We start from the raw sequence: 17946 nt of genomic DNA on the forward strand, positions 1-17946 counted from the left end.
AACCCCAAATTTCTCAAAATCCTAGCTCGAAAAGGCATTTTTGCTTTCTGAAATCTAATTGGGGTTTTGGATTCTGTAGTTCAAGCAGCGTTTGTAATCCACACGATAAAAACATCTACATGTTACGTCCAATTGGTTAATTAGCTGAGAAGATACTTGGGATGAAGCAGTCTTGGCTGACAGATAAAATCCTTCAACTTATGCATATCTCAAGGGATTGGGTGAGTTCACTTATTGTCCTCATTTCTTAGTATTATTCTCATTAATAAAAGCTTGGGCTGCTTTCCACCTGCATAGAACAGGACCTGTGCTTCAGGTGGCGTTTGGGCTTTTGAGCTGCAGATGTGCGTGTTACTCTCTGCGCCAACAGTTTTAAAAGTACGCTTCAAGTATTTTAAACACCTAACACTTTATAATGCATTATTTGTATTTTCATTTAATGAGGTTATTTAGGCATTAATTACAGGCTAGTATGGTTAAAAGGTTTATGGGACGTCACAGGATTAGCAAGCAAGCAGTGAATGACAGCAGCATTCACTTCAGCCGTGGCTTGAATAAGAAGTTGGCTTCCTAAGGCAAAGGCTCATGAGTCTTTCAAATCCAGATGGAAATGTGCTGGGAATAAGAGGGATCCAACTCTATTGAATTTTGTTGAATCCATTTTCAGTTCTGGTTCTGCTGTATTTTCTATGCACTTCCCGGCTAATAACTGTGTTCTGTCAGACAGGGGAACTAATGTCAACTTTATTTTATAGAGAAGGACCCAAGGTTCTGAGAGGATAACTGCCAAGGTCATGCAGAAAGCTCATAAGCTAGAAAGTGAAGCCTTGGGTGCTTTTTCTCTGCCTTTTTTTTTTTTTTTTAATAGGCACAAGGCAGTTTTCCATTTCCCGCCAAAACTTTATGGTTTCTCCACCAGCCTTCTTGAGATACCTTCTGCAGCCCCCTTAAACCAGCAGCCTTGCCAGTTCCCTTCTCTAGTCTTCTCACTGCTGCCTTGTGCTTCATTGGAGAGCCAGGCCAAAATCCAGATACCTGCCTGAATGTAGCCTTTGACAGCTTGGAGTTATGCCTTACAGCTGAAAACATGCTATGGGCATCCTTGGGGTTTAAGTCTTTGCATCTTTAAAAATAGAAATATGTTTATTCAAGCTTCTGTAGCACATAGAGAAGTGGGAATTTACTGATTCTGGTTCAAAACCAGGCATTGCCCAAGTGCAACATTCCTCTTTCCACAACTTTCCAGTGGCAGCATTATATGAGGTTCCAGTGGTCTTTCAGTTGTGGAGGAGGAGTAGGGAGAAGGTACATGGTGGTGTATAGGCACCAGGAGTTTTGCATATACACGTGAACCTGTGATTTGACTGCATCAGGAAGTAAAATCCCTAAGGTCACATAACTGTGGTCTCCATCCTCGACCACTTCTTAAAAGTCATTTTAAAATAAACAACTTTTTAAACCTAGTTTGTTAGCCTGTGAACAGTAGACAAATAGTGCACTATGTGCTGCCTTTTGGACAATATACAATGTGCTCAAAGTAGTTTCTGTTTTGGAGATTTGAAAGGTTATTTTACTTTTAGCCATGTTATGTGAAAACTAAAGCAATGGATGCATGTCATTTACTGGACCTCAGCAACCAGAATTTAAAAAACGTCTCAAGTTGAGGAAAACAATATTTACAACCTTGTGAGACCTCTCTGGATTTTATGCTATGCTCTGAAGAATTGTCTAATTGCACTTCAAATTTATGTTTAACTTAATTTTTACAACAAATTCTGTTTTTTTTCCTGCTGGAAAGAAATGCTAGTACCATGTAAAATACACTGGTTTCATTTGGAGAGACTTTTGATTCTTATCTGAGAGAAATCAGACTGCTTTAAAATGCTAATCTTCATTATTGCAAAGTATGCTACTTGGAATACTGGGAAAGGTTAAAAACAGCAGTCTCAAGGCAAGCTGCTGATTGTTCATATTTGTACAGAAAAATATGGTTCCTTATTTACTAGATGCTTGCTCTGCGTTCATCCTAGTAAAATATCTTCCTGCAGGCCTTAATACTGCTGCTATTTTACCTCCCATAATGAATATTCAAAAGCTGCAGTCATTGAGGACTCAGGTGGCAAAAATAGTAAGATGATTGAAGCAAGCCTTGACATAAAAGCCTAAAAGTACATTTCCAACTACATGGAAATAGTGCCGATTTCCCTTTCTGACCACGTAAAAGGATGGTGCCAGAAAATCTCCCATGAAATAAATGCCTGTTTCACACACTAGTGTGATCGCATCTTTCTCTCTGTATGATGTGTTGTAATAAGTATGTTTAAAAAAAAAAAAGAAAAAAGACAACAGGGCTTTCTGTAATCCTCTCCACAAAATGTATTGGAATTGAAAAATGGGATAAAGGACACACTGTTAAGATATGGCAATGCATGCATTGTTTTCTACATAATGCAGTCAGAGTCTCCATGGTAAAAAGCAATTTTTATTTTATTTTTTTTTTGTCACCATCAGCAGTTAACCTAAAGTAGGAGCTGCTCCATTTCATTATAGGTTAAATGGCTTACTATAGAAAACTAGCTGAGAAATGTACATCATTAACACTGCATTTTTTAAATAGTTTTTTGAAACATGCTTGAAGATTAGTGAAGAAAAAACAATGCAGCATATGTTATTGTTCTGGAATTCTTTTTAATAGAAAGCTCTCCTTTTCAGCATTCCCCCTTCAGTGGAGTCACTTAGACACTTCCAGCTGGTGGCAGGGGATACAGCCATAATACAGCTTTCTCTGTCCCAGCTGTCTTTTTCATTACGTTAAATGCATTACGATGGCTGCACTGTTTTATAAAGGCTCAGGTGCAGAAAGGTACAGGAAGAAATCTGCAACTATGTATTTTTGTAGTGACTGCAAGCTTCTTCTGCGAGATCTCTGAATCCTGAATGTGTTCCTGGCTCTGGTCACAGATTTCTTTCCAATCACTGGAACATTTGCTGTAAGGGCTGGCTAAAGGTGCCCGAGGAAATCACCTTTTACAAGGGAGCATTGTTGTAAAGGATTTTTAATGCATTATGGCTCACGCAGCATCACAGTTAAAGAAAAACAGGGATTTAGAGATAAATGCTGAGGAAGAAACTGAGAAAAAAAGAAAACACAGGAAAAGATCCCGGGATCGGAAGAAAAAGGTATCTAGATCTGTGCCAAATTCTGACAGGGATTCTTTTGTTTTAATTTTCTTACCTTGCAATTGAAGTATCAAAGCTTGTTCTTGCGTGTAACTTGGTAGCTGTCAGAGTAATTTGTTAACATTGTAAAATAGCATTTGTGACCATGGCTGTGGGGTTTGCAGAGCAATTGAATGTTTAATTGGGTATTAGTTGATTGCAGTGATGATGCAGAAGGTGTGCATTCATTTCCCACTTGTGTTACCGTGATATGCAAACTGTCTGTGAGTTGAAAATAGTTTGTAACCATGATACGAGTTTAAATGCTGAGCTTTCTCATAGGTTTAACAGCATAATAGTTTAGTAGTCTTACATACATGTACTTAAAAGGGATGTGTGTGCAGGCAGATTTTTTTTCTTTGTGTTGGGACTGTGTCACATGTTTGGCTTGTGAAACATCCATTTTTGGGATTATGTTACAAAAATAAGGTGTTTCAGTGTTTCTCTTTTTTCCTAGCAGTGGGCTGTTTTACAGAACTGAGCCGTAACAGTCTGTTATTAGCAACTTTCTTTTGTTAGGGAAATATCTGACTGAGATCACAGAGCCTGGTTTTTCTCTGCTGTAGATTTGTCTTAGCTGCAGAAAACCCTTCAGCAAACTAGGATCTGAAAAATTCAGTAGGCACTGCATTGCTCATTGTTCAGTTCAGGAGCCTCTGTGTGATTCCAGGCTTACTGTTTCTCTCTAAGGTATAAAGCAAAATAGTTACGGTTTGTGGCATAATGACAGATAAAGAGGCCAGCCACCTTGGCAGCTCTGAGGATATGTCCTTAAAAATGACACCTTGTACTCTGCTCCATAGAAATAAGGCCCTGCCATGACTTCTTGTCTTTGGCTGTATTTTGTTATAATTTTTCAAGAACATATCAAGGAGCCAGTTGTCTCCTTGTCCAGGAAACCTGGATATGTAGTATTTCTGTGTGCCTTTGTGAAATCCCCCTAAGGGGGGATTGGATAATCTTCATATGCTCAGAGGAGCAGTGCATGTGCTTCCTAAATGACATGTAGATTTCCTCTAACATATGTGCATCTTTTGGTTGGGCGAGAGTCAGCATTTCCCTGCCCTTTTCTCTTTCTTCTCCGCCGTGGCAGTACTATACATAATGAAAAGCACTCAGAAACCCACTGCCTTCTGTTCTAGTGAGCACATTAGAAGACTCTTTAACATGCTGCAGTACATTTGCTGCAGCCATCTAAACTGTAGGTATTTTTTTTTTGTATGAATGTATACATTATAGATCTTCTGAGTCATCTTCCAGTATAAAGAACAGTATGGAAATCAGTTGCTGTCTTTGAGGTCAGTTTTGAGGTGCTGCTGTTTCAAACCAGCCTGAATTAGCAATATTTTTCTGGGTTGCTGTTTAGGTTGTGTGCAGGTCTGTAATGTATCTGTCAGGGTGGGTTCCCCCCTCCTCCCCTGCTGAAAATGACCCCAGCAGTAAAGAATTGTAGGAGCTGCCTATCAACCCATATTTACCTATGACTTGTGAGCTAAAATGTGCGGTCTCTCAGCTAACTCTACTCATTCTGCAGGAAGCCCACGTTGTACTTGATGTGCTCAAGTTTAACAATAGCGTGCCCAACCATATCCATATACTGTCTTTGTGTGAGGGTGCTTCCTTACAGCTTGTAATTAGAACAATATAGAAGGGATATGTCAGTGAGAGGCTCTTGATTCAGTGAGGTGAGACAATTGCTTTGTGGACAAAAATGCTTTATTGTTTATACAACGTTGTGCTGTAGAAAGGAAATCTCTTAGCAACTAGAGTGGCACATGGATAAATATCTGCCTATTAATCTGAAATATATGGATTTCTTTGTGTGTGAAATATGTGGGTTTGTTTCTGAATCTTAAGAATAAGAGAAAATAGAAAGCCTTTGCTCCACCAAATGCTTTTTCTGGGTTCCTTCTCCCTGACCCCTTCATGTCACACTGGTATTGGGTAGCTTATTCCAGTTTCTTTCGGGGTTTCCTTAGGACTCTGCAGATTCAGGGCATGTAGAGGCCCTTCCTAGTAGGAGAATGGAGCAAAAAGCAGCAATTGCTTCACTTAACACTTATACATTTGGGCATCAGTCTTCTCATATCAAAGACGTGGTTTTGTTACCCAGTACATAGGGCGTAGGAAGCCCAGTAATTGTGGTTTGCCATTTTGTACTTTCTTGACTATTTAAAAGATTTTCCCCCCAATTTTTCCACTATGAGTTGTGAGTCACTTCTTGTTCCTCTGCACCACCCACAAGCAAGCAGTACTCAGGGATTTTTTTGTTGATCACATGATACTGCACAAAGCTAACCCTCTGCTTAAGCAGTATGCAGAAATATCCTTTAGAATCTTCCAATCACATTGGAACAGTAGAGATTGCTAATGTTTCTGGATAATTTATACAGTAAGGAGCCCAAGGCAGCCAATGGTTAGAAAGTAAGGCTGGTGGGTGCACCCAGTGTCCTCGACTTGGTGATACCAGCAACAGTCATGCTGATTTATGTTCCTGTTTAGTTGGAGGTTTGCAGTCTGAGGGTAATATTTCACCACTTTTGACTGGTTAAGCCATTTACAGTGTAATAACATTTCTGTTAAGGCTTGCTTCAATACTTGTATGAGAAGCATGACCTTTTTAAAAAGACACACAAAACAAAGCCCTGTATTATATCCAATCCCACTTATTTTAAAGGTGAGATATTCTCAAACTGCCGCTCTTCCCTCTGTAGAGATGCTGTGCTTCTGTGCCCAATGGGCTCACCACACTCTTTCTGGTTCCCTGGATTCAAGACATTCCAGGCCTTAGCTGAAAGGTGCTGAAAGGTCCAGACCTTACAGTTTAACTCCTGCAATAGGATGGGATGGGGCCAGCAAGTGAAGGGTCTGCATTATACAGGTTTCCCCTTGATTCTGTTCAAGTTTATATTACAGCTTCATGCAGTTCTGCCTCTGGATGGTTGTGCAGTGTCCTACACTGCAAATAGTTTGAGTACATCCAAGGGCAGACCTGAGCCGTAAGTGGTATCACAGAACAAGCCAAGCCACCCTTAAAAATAAGTGATTGATGGGATGGCTTGCTCGATACTTTATAGTGCAGCTCTGTCATGCATAGTTTGGTTTGTGAAAACTAAAAATTGTTTATTCTGTAATAATGTCTGGAAAGAATTTAGTTGCTTAGTCAGTGCCATTCCTAAAATAAAGGTGAAATCTCAGAGGGTTTTTTCCATGTTCTCTGTTCAGTACATAGCAGAAGGGCAGGTCTTGGCATGTACTCAATGATTTATGTTTTATACAATATTCAGAAGGGCTGAAGTGATTTCCATTTGTGTGTAGTGCTCAGGAGCTTGTGTGTTCTTTGGGAACACAGAATAATTTGACCGTAATGCAAAGTCTGGCTGCTGCTGTCCCTGAGATGTTAAAGGATGTTGCTGTCACATCCTGTGCTGCTGTAAACTTGTGGGCAGCAGGGAGAGCAGTGAATGCCAGCATCACAAATCGTGCTAATTTCATCATAAGACTCGTGGTGTTTGTTAACTTTCATGTACGCTGGAAAAGTTGCCCTGCAATTTCCTAATGGATATAAATTGAAATACTGTGTCAGGAGTGATCAACCTGTAGGTGTGCAGCTGCTCATATGGCTTGGAGAAGCTCGTGCATCTTCTGGGCTGGGCTCTGCTCCCATCTCTGAGGGCCTATCAGAGATGGTGTGGACTGCCCAGCCTAGCAGAGCTGGAAACACCTCCCAGGGGCAGGAGGACCCCAGGAGGGCATCATTATCTCCTAGCTGGGGGACTCCCACTCCAGCTCTCTGTTTCCTTTCCCTTCAGCTCTCTCAGGGCTGTCAAATGTTTCGCAGATCTCAGCCATGGGAAGGTTTTAGTACAAACCTCAATTTTGACGTGCAAACAAGTCAACCAATTACCAGGTAAAGCTTTTAACTCAGAGAACAAGTAGAAATCCCCATCCTTTTTTAAAAAAATAGTAATTCCATGGTTTTTAAACAAATCTTTTTCATGGTTTCTGAACAGTTGAAACTGAGAGTAGTAGAATCCAGATAGATTGGGCACAAATGATTGGTCCTTAACTCATTTGTGTTAAGGCACAAACTAGGCAGATGTTGCTCTAACATCTGGGAACATGACCTATGGTAAGTGAACAGATCATGTTATTTAGGGTCTGAAAGATTTTGTTAAGTCAGTGAATCTTTTCTAGGTGTGAGGAAAATTTCAGTCCTATCCTTGATTTTGGACACGATGCTCTGTCAGAGGCAAATCTAAATGGAAAGGTATTTGTGATAGATGTTTAGGGGCACTGGTGGATGAGATATCTACTAACAATGTTGAATTCTTACTAGCATGGAGCTTGGTGGTGAAAGAGTGTTTCTATTCAGCTGGAAAAACAATTCCTTCTTTGAAGATGACCCCCAAAAGGAATGAAATGATTGCATTGTATTGTGTGGGTAGCACTACAGCATCATTTGAAGTGGGCACTGCGCAGTGTTACTTCGTTGTTTATAAACCTAGGAAAAATTTTGCACTGTTACATTTTTATTTAGGCAGGTTTAGAACATTTACCTTTTCCTCTTCACCTTCTTGATGCCTCAGAATTGTGCAGTCACAACGAATGGCCTTTAGTAACTATGCAAATGTCAGTTTGGGTTATAAACCGTGCTGTGCCTGATGTTACCAGCTTGTGGTGGGAGGAGATGGGGAAGAGGGAGGACTAACAATGGGCAGCTTCATGTTATAGGAAGATGGCTCAGTGACTAGATTTGCAGCTGAACTCTCAGAGAGTGTAAATTCATGCTGTTTCCAGTACTGGGTTGATATTAATGGAATCTTTTATCCTCTGTTTTTCCTATCCAGGCTGGTTTGGTTTGTGTGTTGGTTTTTTGGTGGGTTTGGGTTTTTGTGGTCGGTTTTTTTTTTGGTTGGTTTTTTGGCTTGGTGTGATTTTTTTGGTTTGGTTTGGTTTGGTTTGGGTTTTTTTGAGAGTTGGGAAAGGGAGAATTGGGATGCTTTTGAAGCAAAAAATCGGGTTATGTGGTTATGAATATATTCAACCCTGTGCCAAAAGTCAAAGTTCTGCTAATTTCAAGCTCTTAACTTGCTTGAATTATGGCTTCTGGATAAGTCATGCATACTTTGAATCTGTACCCCGTGGCCATTCACTAAATGCTTGTTCCTGTGAGCCAAAATATTTGTCAACTAGTGGAACTGACTGAGCACCTGCTAAAATTGAGAGTTACACTCAGTCAGACCTAGTTTGATGAGGGGGGTTTGAGAACTAGGCTCTTGGTGTATATGACGTGGATAGAGGAAAGAAACAGAGAAGAAAAAAAGTCTGAGTTGTGACTTGTATTAAAAATAAAATTCCTTCCCATCCAAAGCCTGATGTATTCCCACAGTGATTTGCCTGGAAGTTCAAACAATAAAGGGCTGGATTTGCTGCTATTCAGAAATTTTGGCCACTATTAGAGTGGTATCAGGGATTTTCTGGCTGAGGCAGTTGGGCTAGCATAGGACTGTGTCATAAAGACAGAAAACTGGGCCTCAAGGGCTTGGTGGGGCCCAGTGTTGCCTGTTGGGAACCTTTTAGCACTCTGTAAAATAATGCCTCCCTGTTAGAATGGGATGGCGGGGGGGAGGCTCTTTCAGATGATGAGCTCAACAGAGATGGTACAGTTGCCCCACATTGTTCCTCACTTCAGTTGTTCAACTCTGGCTATAGCCTTATATTTTAAATGCAAAAGGTGCCTTCAGAGGATAATTCAGTGCATGTGAGACAAGTTAAAGCAATGTCCTCATCTTCAAGGTATTGAGTATCCTCCATCCTTGCAGCTTCAGCTTTGGGCATTCAGCAGCTCAGGTTGTGGTATCTCTGATGGATGTCTAGGACCATATAACACTTCTAAAAATCTTTCTTACATGTTGCCTGATGTGATATTTTTGTGGAGTTCTGTTTTGTTGGCCAGTGCTCTGCAAGGTGGGTAATTACTGCCCCCCATGGAAATGTCAGCTTTTGGGTTTATTTTTTACAGAAATCACTGCGTGGTGACTTGGAAGAGAAATCCAACATGATGTTTCTTTAGTATTTATTCAAAGAAGACTAATGTGGACAGGAGAACTAGACTGAAATAAGATTGTTTTGCTAATTGAAAAGAAAATTCACTCTGGGTTTTTTTTTTTAATAAATCATAATTTTGCAAATAAGCTGAAAGTTATGACTAGTTTAGTAGTATGAATTTGTACCACAGGAGATTTACTACCCTGAGATGTACACAAGCAGTTTAGTGCCTTTGTATTATGTACCAGAATTAAAACTTTATTTTGCCTTTGTAGTTGCAGAAAGATACAGGACATGTCACCTTCATCTGAAAACTTTAGAAAACTTCTTATGATTTGTTTCAGCAACCTGAATGATGTATTTTACCTAACTTTTTGTTGCTCAGCTGTGTTCCATTCCCAGTTTTGGATCTCAGCTTATTGGGCAGCTGCATGTTGTGCCGTCACAGTTTTATGTATAAATTTTAAATCTCAGTTTGAGAATTAATTTCAGTATCTTTCTATTTTTTCATTGAAAATCATTCATAATTAAAGGGAAAAGTACAAGGTAGAAGAGTTTCGCTTATGTTTCTGATATCCTAGTTTATGCAGAATATATCCTACTCCATATTTATGCAACTGAAATTAATGGGATTTTATGAAAGTAATTACTCTTGATGAAAGTGATAGTTTCCAAGTCCTCTGTTAACACACTGATTGCTAATGAGTGCAAGCAGGAAATGAAGGTCTGTACCTTAACACTGTCTGTACCTGATCCACTGTCCCATCATGGCAAGTTACACACAATGTCTGCATTTATTTCATGGGTGTAACATATCATAGTGCCTAGTGGAGGCTACTTCAACAAAATCTCTATCAGTAGCATTAAGCCTGGTGTCTCTGGTGACCCCATCTCTACCAGGAGCCAGTCAGGATCCCAGGTGTGCCTGGTGCTTCACCAGTTAAATTAATAATAATTAATAACCTATAAATACCAAAAAACCCACTGTGATCTTGTCCCTTGCTTCCCTTGTGAAGGAAGGGACACCTGCTGTAGTGGAAAGTATCCCTACCCATGGCAGAGGTCCCTTCCAACCCAAACCATTCTATGGATTACATTCATGTATTCCACGCTCATTTGTAATACCCCTAAAAGTACGTATGCATAGATGGGATGAAGGTATAATATGTCACTTGTTTGTATTTTTGTAGAATATGGAAGGGAAAAGTATATATACTTTTTTTGTGAAATCCTGCCAACTCAGCTTTGAGCTACAGGCATGTCCTTAACCCTGTGGCCACAGCCTCTTGAAGTAAGATATTCTTAGGTAACCAGGCTCTGCTGGAGTAAGAGTTGAGAGGAGAGTCAGAAGAGGGGACAGGTAGCTGCTGAATTGTGACTGTTGTAAAAGGATTTCCTGGAGCTGCTGAAGTGGCTGTTTTTGCATAATCATATTTTTAAAGTAAGCACCATCATTATGCAAATCCTTGAGTTCTGACAGACTGCAGGCAACTGGTAGGCAATATGAATTCAAGTACTTGCACAGTTCACTAGTAGTGAGGGGTAACCACAAATACCCCTCTCCACTAATGATGATTTGATCTGTAAGCCGGGGGTGGTGCTCTGTTAAGCAACTGCTCGTGTGGCATCTTTGTGCTCTCACTGGCTCGAGTACAGAACCTCATACCCTCTGCAAGTAAAGGATTTATACTCAGCAAAACATCTGTAATGCCTGTGTGATGTGAGTGAGTTTGTTTGTGTTCAGGGCAGGAGCAGGAGGGGAGATAGTGGTCAGGGATTTATTTGGTGTGTTTTGCAACAGCACATCCATAGCCCTGAGTGAGGCATCTCCTGAGTGTCCCTGCTTCCTACAGTGCGTCTCCATCTGTGGTGGGGAGCACTTACACTGGGAGAGGTTGTGTAGCGCTGCAAGGGCTTTAATTTCAGAGGAAGAATGTTCCCTTCACAGTGGCTCCAGGAAAGCCTGGCTCAGCCAGTGCTGTGGGCCAGGCTGGGTCCTTAGGGAGAAGCTGTCCACAAAGTTGTTAGCAGTGTTTTCAGAAGTGCTGCGAGTGTGTATAAATAATTTCTTTCTTTATTTCTCTCGTTTACAGTGTGATTCTGTTCCATTGCTGTCATGGGTTCCTAAAGGAATTACAAATCCTGTTTTTAATGAAAAGACAATTTGAAAAGAACAAATCATTAGATCAGAAAGTTTAATGGTCTCTTTCAAACTTCTGTCTCCTTTCTTTCAAAATTCTTCAAATTACAGTATCACCAGGAATTTCTGCATTACATTCTGAGTTCACAAAGCTCAGAGCAATTCAAAAGTCAGTGCAGTTGTTATCTACCTTTCAGTTAGAGCACACTGATTTGCATATTCTAAAGAGCTTTCCTTAAAGGCAGCATTAAAATAAGAAACCATGTGATACAATTCTGTCTGTGCCCTCTAATAAACCATACTTTTACCTGCCCTATTTGTTGTTGTTAGAAGATACAGCTGTGGAACTCACTTTCTTCTGAGCACATTGGTTCATTTTCTGGTGAATTACTTGCAAATGTCAAGATGCAGAAGAACTCCATCGTTGACTTCCTTCAGTTAATCAGGATTTTCACAGGTAGCTGGGCAGTTATCCTTCCCTGTGACATGTCCTCTGTGTTGTCCTCAAGTTCACCCAGCTGGAGGTGGTCTCCAGTGTTCTCTGGGAACTTGTAGAAAAGCAAAGTTGTGCAGTATCCCCTGCATAGATATTGCCTCCACTTCCCAACATGAATTTTACTAATAGAAGGCAAGGGTAGAACTGAGGCACTGACTGTAGTTAGCTACAGTCACTTTTCCAGGGTTGAATCAGAATGTCTTTTAAATACAGGCATTCATAGCTTTACATGAAATTCCTTCATAGGTGGAATAATTTTATTTTCTCTCACACAGCTTTTTTTCTTTCTCTCATAATTGCATCACCACTTCTGGACCTTACTATGGCATCTCTGAAAATGCAGTTGTTTCCCATTCATTAATCTCTAGCTTAATGTTGAGCATTTGCAACCATCTCATCTGCTGAATTTACCATTGGCCCGTGAGGAAATACCAGTGTGTGAGTGATCTCAGTCTGTAACCTGTTCTCTTGCTCCCTTTGGATTTCTGTGAATCTAGCAATCATCTCTGGTGCTGAGGCTAATGATTTCATACTCAGACTGTATGTAAATTAATGGAAATATTATTCAGAAGTAGAGTGCTGACTAGACCCTGAAGCACAGGTGAATAAGCCTAGCTTAAGGTGCTCGCTATACCTGAGGGGAAAGATCTCCCAAGAGTAGACACAGATGTACCAAACACCTCATCATGCAGAAAGCTAGAAAAGAGGCTTCAATCTATGTGAGAACAAATGCAGCATTTTCCTATAGTGCTGAGGAAACCTCTCTCAAAAGAGGCTCTTTTTTTTTTGCCAGGTGGTAGCAGACAGTATGTTCCGGAGGGTGGCTGTGGACAGTTTCCTTTTTCTTACACAACACTGAAAAGTTAAAACATCCCATAGTGAGGTATTGCTGAGAAGTGGGTGGGAAAGGTTTCCTTTATTACATTTGTACCATCTAAGCAAAAAAAAAACATCTTCAAGGAGAATTGGTGAATGTACTGGATACCTGCAGTCCTAGTTTTTCCTACCACTTGATTTAATTTGAAACCACCAGCACTTTGAAGCTGTTAAACATCAAAATTCTGATAACTAAAGACTGCTGTTTTTCTACCAGTCTGAAAAGATTAAAAAGATGTTGAGAGGAAAACATGTCTTATGACAGTGGGTGCACAATCAAAGTTTCTAAGTAGGGCAGCCTGAGGAACAGCCAACGCTTTTTAACAGTTATGGAAAAGTATATGTTGTTTGATGTTCCTATCTGATATTTTTCTGTCTACCTTTTTTGTAATATCAGGCTGTCTGTTTATGCTTAAAGAAGGCTTAATAAATGTTTTGCACACTCAGCACATACTGCCCACATAAAAGGGAGAAGTATGCAAACTTCCAAGTCATCCAAGCAGCAAACAGGGAATCGAGGGTTCTCCCACTGACTCTTCCAGTTTGAACTTAAGCAGTTTATTTAATCTATGGTTTTCCTGTCCATAAAATACCTCTGTATTTTTGCTCTTGTGCATTTTAAGGATCTCCTTTTAAATGGCAAGCAGTGACTATTTTTCTCCTCTTGGTATATAGAATATATTTTGCATGTCTTGCATAAGGACTATTGCTACAAAATAAGGCCCGTGCAGGGTTTATAGTTTTTTAATGACCTCGGAGTTGCTCAGTGCTGCCCTGGTGTGTGACCTATTGGCTGTGTCCACAGCTCTCACAGACATTTTTGGTGGTGTCTTGACATAATTCTGGAGAAATGTGTTTTTTAAAGAAGTTTGTGCTTTTTAGAAAGCTTTTGGTGGAGAGGAATGATGCATGGTAACAGTTCTAATTATAGTCCTTGGTGTTCAGTATAAATATCCAATTTACAGTTATTTACCTTAATTTTTTTTTTATATAGTATACCAAGCCATTGACTAAAGGCTATTTTAGAATGACCGATTATAATAATTAAGTTGCAGATAGAAACCCATATTGTTTGCAAAGATTTTGTAAAGCTCCTTTAGAATTGTTTCTGTTTAGCCCACCCAATCTACAGGAAAGTTGTCCAAATCCTGGTTTTAGAAGTACATGAGTTTAATCTAAAATGGCTAAATCTAGTGTATTTTATAACGTTGTATTTATCTTGTTGACCTACGTGCCTGTCATCCTTGAAGCTAAACTCACTGAATTGTGGTGAAGTCATAGGTCCAATTAGCAGAACCACTGAACATATGCAATAAATTCAGCTTGAAAGGCCACATGCACAATCTGCCTTGGGTTGGAAAGCCAAGAGATGCTGTGACCAAACAAGATCCGCAGGGAAGCTGTTCAAAATTGTAGCCCTTTGTTCCCAACAGCAAAGCTGCCCCTTTCTCCTTGTTTACTACCGAAGGCAAATGAGCAAACAAGGCTGGTGCTCTTTTGAAACCAGTCAGTTTGAAGGAAGATGAGGAAAAAAAGGAATTAAAGGGTTAGAAAGGGCCTTGATATTGAAATGGGAGCTGTGTTTAAAGGGGAGATACAGGAGGAGTGATTGGGGCAGCTGCCCCAGAAGTTTGGGGTTATTTTGGGTGTAACTAGGTGCTGGGAGATGAACCCCTCATTCTCAGGGGCTCCTTATTAGCCTGAAATGTTTTGTCCATGCTGAGTCAGTAGATAAAACCCAGGAGGGAAGGGAGCAGAATAGGAAGGACAAAGGCAGCAAAAATTCAGCCGGTGCTGGGGCCTGGGCTCCAAACCCTGCTGAGTTCGGGGAGGCTGCGGTTCCTTTCAGGGCAGTGCAGATGGGGCTCTCTGAGCAGCACAGGCGATGTGTGGCTGAGAAGATGGCAAAGGGGGTGTCTCTCCTCCCTGAAAGCATCCTCTGTACTGCAAGAGAGCAAACACAGAGCTGCCTGCAGGGCTGCTGCTCTGATTGCGTTGCTGCCGTGGGACTGCAGTGGTCCTTGCGAGCCCCTCCTCCCCAGGCAGAGATGCTGGCTTGGGAGGGGGAGGAATTCAGGCACTGGGGTAGGCAAAATGATAAAACCCCTCTAGCTGTGTATAGCAGGGTGAGAAATTTAATTGTTTGGAGGACATCCAAGCAATTGCATCTGATTAAGTCCTTGAAAAGATAATATCTCTTCTCTATTATCTGGTTGCGTGAATTTATACGGTGGATATATAGCCTAGTGCTTTGTCAAGGTCTAAATACAAAGAGTTAACCACAAATTAATCAGGGCTTGTCAGGTTTAAGGTATTTCTGGTACAAAGTTGAGCACTTAATTTATGCCTGCAAAATATCAATTGTTCCCTAAAATTGTAGTCTGCTAACCAAAATGTATTCTTTTTAATTCTATATGGGGGGAAACAAAATTCAGCTTAATGTCTTTCTGTGTGTTTCTTTCTCAATTGCAGTAAAATTTTCTCACATTTTCTTGACAAGTCAAAATCTCTGTCTTAGTTTTCACAAGACATGCTCTCTGTGCCTGCCTGCCTGGTTTCCTAGAAAATAGTTGTCCAAATGAGTTGCCTGTGAAAGGAGCAAAGGTAGTATCCAAAAAGGAAAATAAAATCACAGATTATACTCATATTCAAACATAAAAATATCTTAAGGAAAGACTGAGTAAATATACAAAGGAAAAAAATAAAACTAGAGGGAAAGCAGAGGGAGATTGGGCAAAGCTGACCAGCAAAATCTCTGCCAGAGCTTTTGGAGACTTCTGACTGGAACTTTACTTTAGGTCTTCCTAATGTTGGATCAATTTTGTCTGTTTTAGTTATTCAAAATAGCTTTTTTTTTTTTTTTTTGAAACATGCATATTAAATAGTGGCAGTTGATTTTGTTAATATTGGCTATTTTATGCATTTGTTACTCAGATGAATATTCAGTCCTTTGCCTCCTGGATAGTTTTGTTCATGCAAACATAAATTGAATATATGGAGCCTTATTAACATGAGGGCTGCCTGGAACCAGTTTCATGTCCTAGGTAGCCAGTTACTGCGATTCAATAAATGCCATTGTCTGTAGCTCTTATATTTGACAGATTTAGATTATTGCTTTAGGAAGGATTGTCTAGCAGCAAAATTTAGGTTTAACGTGTAGCGACCTTTTTTTGAGCACATCCTGCTGTTTGGTGAAGAGACATCAGTGACTGCTCAGGGGCAGAGTGGTGGCAAGAGAGGACAAGGTCAGAGGTAACTCAGAGGGAGTGTATTAACCAGCCTTAGACCGACAACACGCACTTGTTGCAAACGGCAGAACCAGAATGTTTAATAGCAGAGCAGTAATAATGATGCTGGATTTCAGATTTCCCTCTGTAGTGAGGAAAGGGCAGGTATGCTTTCTGAGAGGTGCTGTCCTGGCACTGCACAGTAACAGTGCAGGGCAGGCAGTGCAGGAAACCTGGTCCTTCAGCCTTGCACTGTTTAGCAGACTGCTGGTACTTTAGAGAACAATTTTCTTCCATTCCAACTATATTAAAACATTAGGATTTCACTTTAAAGATGCTGCATGTCTCTTAAGTCTGGTTGCATTGTACTTGGAATTACTTTTTAAAAAAATTAGACCCATGGGCCATGGCATTGTTGCCTTTCCTGAATGATGCTGACAAGTGCTGTGGAAGTGCACATGGGAGTCCAACCACTTGTAGCATAGCCTGAAAAATGAGGGGAACTCACCTATCTCTTCAGAAAGAAGGACTTAAATCTTTCCCTCTAGAGACCTAGAGCAAGGAAAGCTTCTCTTTGCTTTGCTTTTAAAAACTTCTAGCTGCTAAAGATGTATTAGCTGCTGCAATTGAAGTGTATGGGGAGAAATTATGCGAAGTACTAGGCACAGATTTTGGTTTTCAGAAGACAGTATTTTGCAACTAGATGGGGTGATCAGCTTTATGCGTTCAACTGATAGTAAAGAAAAACTTTGGGCAACTTCTGGTTTTGAAATCTTTATTTAATTTTTACTTCTGCTTTCAGATGGAAATACATACGGTAAAAAGGTGCACTGTTGTTTCTCAGAGCTCACAAATGACTAAACAAAGTGCAAGATATCTGTGCTTTTCTTGTCACAGGTCTGGTTGGTCAAAAGTGCTAAATATTCTGGCACAAATCCAGCACAAATACATCTTAAACATCATAAGTTAAACCTATTTGTAATTCAGTTGAGCACAGAGGGAGCACTGTGTGCTTGAAGCTGAGATGAGTCTGAAGTGATGTGTTGCATGGGGGCCATGGTGCTTATGCCATCAGGAGAGTTTTTAGGAGAAAAGGCCCATCCTGAAATGCCGTTGGTTATCCCAGGTCTGTGCAAACAAGGGTGGGTGTGAGCACCTGTGAGCTGGAGCTGACAGCATTTACCTCGAATAGTAGATAGAAATAGTGGGGAATCCAATCAATTCAAAAATTTGGTATTTCAAGGACATTATTTTCTTCATAGGCATTTTTTTAAAAAATGATGTTATGAATATTTGTACATCAGTAAACAATGATCAAACACAGACAGCAGGAAAACCTTGAAGACAAGAGCAATGACAACTCCATTACAAATGGCATGGAAGCCCACCAATCACTAAGTCACTGATGATAATTGCATTCCTATTATTGATTTAATCATGCTTATAAAGCAGCTAATTAACTCATTATATGGATAGTGTTACAGAGGTATTAATCCAATATGTAAAGTGTAAGTACATAAATTCTCCTTTGGGTAGTTATTTGTATGCCACAAATAACTGTAAATTTGAAAGATATTGGCCAAAGCATAGCAGCAAATTCAGGCCAATTTTTTTCAGATAAGAGTTTCTTAATTTCAAAAATACAGAATTTAATCTGCTCAGTCACAAATTTAAGCTCAACAAAGCATTTAAGTCAATAACAAGATGAACACATCCTGAAAAATTAAAAAGCAACCAACACCAAACCAAAAAAAAACATAAAATGCTGATTTAAGTTTTGAAAAGGAAAAAGTCCATCACTTAAAAGCCTTGTTTTGGCATGTTGAACCAAAGCGCTTTTTTTGTTTGTTTGTTGGGGTTTTTTGTGTTTTGAAACTTCTTTTCATGTGTTTTTGAAAGCTGAAAATTCTGATTGCATTGTGTCATTTATATTCAGG

General features: G+C 40.0%; 1 protein-coding gene across 23 annotated transcripts in view; it reads left to right on the forward strand.

Annotated features, from left to right (window-relative positions):
* The first annotated feature begins 2627 nt into the window (after positions 1–2627).
* The window catches only part of ANK3 (ankyrin 3), a 205785-nt gene continuing 190466 nt past the window's right edge, over positions 2628–17946 (forward strand). For 7 of the 23 annotated variants that reach the window (XM_039382698.1, XM_039382696.1, XM_039382709.1 and 4 more), the window contains exon 1: positions 2629–3180. In XM_039382698.1, the coding sequence (XP_039238632.1) occupies positions 3067–3180 (114 nt within the window). In that variant the 5' untranslated portion in view covers positions 2629–3066. Of the gene's footprint in view, positions 3181–17946 lie in introns of all 23 variants that reach the window. The other 16 variants (XM_039382771.1, XM_039382749.1, XM_039382751.1 and 13 more) reach the window with 5 other exon arrangements.

Source organism: Pipra filicauda, unplaced genomic scaffold (genome assembly GCF_003945595.2).
Source record: "Pipra filicauda isolate LSUMZ 115617 unplaced genomic scaffold, ASM394559v2 scaffold111_size4109106_pilon, whole genome shotgun sequence".
NCBI lineage: Eukaryota > Metazoa > Chordata > Aves > Passeriformes > Pipridae > Pipra > Pipra filicauda.